General features: G+C 37.7%; 1 protein-coding gene across 1 annotated transcript in view; it reads left to right on the top strand.

Moving 5' to 3' along the window:
* The first annotated feature begins 656 nt into the window (after window positions 1–656).
* Window positions 657–5,306, top strand: part of LOC107693078 (chloride intracellular channel protein 5-like) — a 13,013-nt gene continuing 8,363 nt past the window's right edge. Inside the window, exons 1-5 of the mRNA XM_016492326.1 lie at window positions 657–885; window positions 3,283–3,392; window positions 4,081–4,206; window positions 4,285–4,391; window positions 4,615–4,796. Coding sequence (XP_016347812.1) covers window positions 835–885; window positions 3,283–3,392; window positions 4,081–4,206; window positions 4,285–4,391; window positions 4,615–4,796 — 576 coding nt within the window. The 5' untranslated portion in view covers window positions 657–834. The remainder of the gene's footprint in view (window positions 886–3,282; window positions 3,393–4,080; window positions 4,207–4,284; window positions 4,392–4,614; window positions 4,797–5,306) is intronic.

Here is a 5,306-nt window from a genome sequence, read left to right as displayed (position 1 = left end):
ATATATATATATATATATGTTTAATGACACCAAACTTTTAAATGTTCATGTGTATATATAAATCTTATTACATGCACCTAATCTAATGTGACGTACCACAAATACTTATCTGCTTAGTTGTTGTTCAATACAGAGCAGCAGTTTAGTGTGTGACTGTTACTGCACAGTCCTGAGGTCAGTAATCATGTGTAAATGAGTGTTCAGGGAGTCTACGACTCTATATTTAGCGAGAACTTACTGGAATAGTTTACCCATAACCCTCCTAAACTGAACCGCCAGCTGATTATGAAGCCCGACTGGCAGGAACCGGGGCCTGAGAGACAGTGACCCCATTAAATGTGTTATTTACTGTACGCCACATCTGTCTGATTCTGATCTGATTCGAAGGTAATGAGACAAAAAGGTGACGTTAGTAAGGAAAAGAACATTTTTGTATGACTACTAAACCCGGTTTAGATTTTCGCACCAGTGCTGTGAGAGGTCAGTGATTCGTGACTCAGGTTTTGACAGGAAGGAGTGAAATATGATTCATCATATTTCTATAAAGGACCCCAGCGACACTGAGCTGGTGTAGGTGACACTGAACTCCTCCCTTTTACTCCTGCGCTGCGTGGGAGCTATTTTTGGCCCTCCTGTGACAGTTGGAGCGGCTCTCACTGACAGCTGACCGCAGGGGCCAAATCAAAACAAGCACTGCACCTCCACCGACCTGTTACAGCGCCGAGACCATCACAACACCCCGCCGGACACATAAAAGACTCCCACATCCAAGGAAAAGAGATTACATATTCATAATTCTCCATCGGCTTCTGAATTTGAGTGAGTTTAAGCAATATGACCTCAAATGGGGAGGACAAAGACCCTGATATCGAGCTTTTCGTGAAGGTAAGCATGACGATAAGCTTTAATGACCTGCGGGTCTAAGCTCTCTGGCTGTGCTTGTAGGTTGCACGTTTAGTCAATAGTCAGGAATCAATGCTGGCATTACTTTTAAAAGCTTTCTGACAGTTTTAGCAGTTTCGTTTGAGGTTAAGATGGGCATTTGGCCCGGGATAGTTTCAAAGCAGAAACGTTGGGTTGCTCTTGAATTATTTCTTCCTTTCTATCAACACCTCATGCTCTAATTCCTCTGTGTTCAAGTGTCTCATTTCTTCTGCTGCTTTCGGTGGTTCATTTGCATTGGGTTTTTTAGATGTGATGATGTTTAGATAACGTTAACAGCTGAAACTGGTGAAAGAATGAGGGTGAAATGTTGATGAAGACATTTTAAAACCTTTATAAATCAATGAACTGTCATAATCACAGAAGGTCAGACACTGTATTTCTTGCATGTGGCGTCAAAGTTATAAATAGAGCTAATAGTGACAGTAAATTAGAGACAGGGGTTGAAAAACTTTTGAAAACGGGTTTTCTTCTGGCTGACTATTGATATATGACCTCATCTAAGTTGCTTAAAATTAGGGTTAGTGATTTGACAGCCCCTAACTTTTAGTATTAAACTTTTGCATACTGTGTTACAGACATGTATGATTCATTTACTCACCCTCCATTTGTTTCAGCCTTGTATGAGTTTCTTTCTTCTGTTGAACACAAAATAATTTATTTTGAAGAATGTTTGCAACCAAACGGCTGCCGGTAGCCATTAACCTTCATAGTATTCTTTATCATACTATGGAAGTCAATGGCTACCGTCAACTGTTTGCTTACCAACATTCTTCAAAATATCTTCTTTTGTCCTCTATAGAAGAGGAAAAAAAATGTTCCAAAGCAAATGCCATAGAAGAACCATTTTGGGTTCCTCAGTGAACTTTTCAGTGAACCGTTCTTAAAAGAACCCTTTTTTCTAAGTGTAAAGAATATTTTAACAATCTTTTTCCACTACAAAGAACCTTTTGTGCAATGGAAAGATTCAGAATAGATTCCAATAAAGAACCCTTTTTTTTCAAGAGTTTTGCATGGACAAAACAATCCAATGCACAGAGAGTCATAAATCACATGCTGTGAACATCTGTTTAACCTAAATAACTCATTTAAATAATACAATTATTTTTAGTCCTTGCTCTGAATATACTTTACCCCATGGGAATGTGGATTGAGTATGTCAAATGTCTTAACATAAGGTGTAACATAAGCAATAACTCACGACATTCAATCCGAGCCAATCAAGCTTTTTTTTGACCCTTTGAAATCCAACCTCTATGCATTTTATCCCAGCATAGTTAAGTGCTAAACACATTAATTTTAGGTGGCGAGGATGATGTCTAACTCATAGTTGTGTCGACAGGTACAGTATGACCCCAAACCCCTTTGCTGTGGGCTAATGGGGCAGGTAATGGAATTTCCATGCATAATTCAGCTCAAGCGCGGATCTGATGTCTGGTTCAGGTTACTGGCCCAGTTAAGGATGCTATTGGATAGCTTGAATGCCTAATTTCAGATATGGAAATTTGGCACTGAATCCCCATTGGTTCTTTGTATTGTGTACTATTGTATTGCAGATTACAAATCATGCACTGAATGTTGAATGACTTTCAGGGGTTTAATAATCTCACATTTGGCCTAATGATATGATATGATATAATGTAGCTGGTGTGTGGTGAGCGCACTGGCGCAGTTGTCCTGTGGCTGCCGTCGCATCATCCAAGTGGATGCTGCACACTGGTGGTGGTTGAGGAGAGACCCCCCCACATGATTGTAAAGTGCTTTGGGTGTACAAAAATACACAATAAAGCGCTATATAAATGCATCATTCATTTATTCATTCATAATGATACTGACATGCATGTCTGGGTTTGTGAGTTATATACATATTGATACTTAATTCATAAAATGTGTATATATATATTTTTTAATGTTATAATTCATTTATTCAATCCATTTTTTAAACATTTCAAACATCTTGCCTGCACTAAAATAATACATTTACTTATACATATTTAACTTAAGTTGAATAATAAAAAAAAAAACATATATATTTTGTGTATACACACACACACACACACACACACACGGAGTATATATTGTGTGTATATATAACAAATGTTTTTATATATACATTTTATTTATATATTTGATATTTATAAAATGTGTATTATATACATTTTAGGTCATAATTCACTGCATGAATTTTTACATTGCTGATTTACAACAAATAAGTTATTCCATTTTCGCATTTTCAAGATGCTGACTGCACTAAAATACTCTGGTGATACCATGGTATTGTGCTTATATGATGAGATGCATTGTGTCTGGTATACTGATTTATCAGTTTGTGTTCCTCAGGCTGGCAGTGATGGAGAAAGTATTGGAAACTGTCCTTTTTCTCAAAGGCTTTTTATGATCCTGTGGCTGAAGGGAGTCGTGTTCAACGTCACCACTGTCGACCTGAAAAGGTAATGAAAATGTATTTAAAAATCTGCTTTGGGCATTAGAGTTGCTGTTAGAAAATTCTGTGGCTTTTAGTTAAAGTCTGTTAGCTTTAGATAGATATCTCCCACCTAAATGTCTTGTTTCATACATTACACTCTAAAAAATGCTGGGTCCGTATGGAGAGTGATGGGCTATTGATCATCTTCACCACAGACTGTGTGTATTTCCATAGATCTTGCTGTTATGTGACCCAATGATTAGCTTCGTGCTAAATATGGATTTATGTGGCTCTTATAAACAGAAGCCGAAGACTGATAGATTGGGTGAATGTCACGACACCTGTCAAGAGCATGTCCGGGTCACCCAAACATCATAGAAAAATAATAAACCATATTTTGTTGAAGAAAACGGAGCATTTTACACTCTAAAAAATGCTGGGTTAAATATAACCCAGCACTGGTTAAAAAGGGACAAACGCAGCTATTGGGTTGTTTTGACCCAGCGGTTGGGTCAAAACAACCCAATAGCTGGGTTTGTCCCTTTTTAACCCAGCACTGGGTTATATTTAACCCAGCATTTTTTAGAGTGTAACACAGCAAAGAAAGCTGTGCTTATCAAGCATTTTCATTGGCTTTAAATGGCTGTTATGTAATGATCAAAATCAGATGTGAACGTGCATTAAAAATCTAAAGTTTTCCATTTTTCTTCAAGGAAACCAGCTGATCTTCATAATCTGGCTCCCGGTACTCCTCCACCATTCCTTACCTTCAATGGCGAAGTACGGACAGATGTCAACAAAGTCGAGGAATTCTTGGAAGAGATGCTAGCGCCTTCCAAGTAGGTTGACAGGATGTTCACAGATGGATTGATTGTTTATGTAATGCGAACAGCATTATTTTTCGTTCACGTCCAAAGGTATCCAAAACTGGCTGCGAAGAACAAGGAGTCAAACACGGCTGGAAATGACATCTTTGCAAAGTTCTCAGCCTACATCAAGAACACAAATCCAGGAGCCAACGCAAGTGAGTTTAGCGTCTGCTTTATGATTTATTAGACAGGTTCAAGGATTTTCTACAGCTCTTTATGGATGCTCTGCTGTCAATGGCGAAATATGGAGCCATATGTTATCCAGAGCTCATCACATTCCACTAGGCCTTTAAAGGGACTGTCTTGACTTAAAGCTGCTGTTATTTCTTCAGATAAAAACATTCAGCACAAGCACATATCAAACTTTTGGCTGTGTAGGTCTGGAGAAGGGGCTACTTAAAGCTCTGAAGAAACTGGACAACTTCCTGAACTCCCCTCTGCCGGACGAGATTGATGCCGATAGTACGGAGGAGGAGAAGTGCTCCAACCGCAAGTACTTGGACGGCAATGAATTAACGCTCGCAGACTGCAACCTCCTCCCCAAACTACACGTAGTGAAGGTAATGTACCGCTGCATGGGAGATCTGCTGTAATTGATCATTTAGTGCAAGATAAAATAGTGGTGATTACTGAAAGGAAAAGTTCCAAAAACGTTCTTTTTATTGCAGTGAATGTTTCTCGGGGTGGATTTACTTTTTAACGTCAGTTTTTGCGCAGACACACACCTTTCCAGCTAACAGGGAACGTTCTTACAACTTTCAATGTTTTGTCAAAATTATATATATGTTAGGATAAAATGTTCTTATAGTAATGTTAATGGAACATTCTTATAACATTATTAATAGGCTATTTAATATCCGTTCTTATAATGTTAAGAGAAAATGTGATTAGATTATAAAAATAAATGTTATATTTAGGGTGAACAAGTTAATAGAATCTTGTAAGAAATGTTTTAATAATCTTTAAATAATGTTTTAATTATGATACGAAAACTGGACTTTTTAAAGGGGTCATATGATGTTGCTAAAAAGAACATTATTTTGTGTATTTGGTGTAATGAAATGTGTTTA

Source organism: Sinocyclocheilus anshuiensis, unplaced genomic scaffold (genome assembly GCF_001515605.1).
Source record: "Sinocyclocheilus anshuiensis isolate Anshui unplaced genomic scaffold, SAMN03320099.WGS_v1.1 scaffold261, whole genome shotgun sequence".
Classification (NCBI taxonomy): domain Eukaryota; kingdom Metazoa; phylum Chordata; class Actinopteri; order Cypriniformes; family Cyprinidae; genus Sinocyclocheilus; species Sinocyclocheilus anshuiensis.
This window is presented reverse-complemented; position numbering and strand designations above follow the sequence as displayed.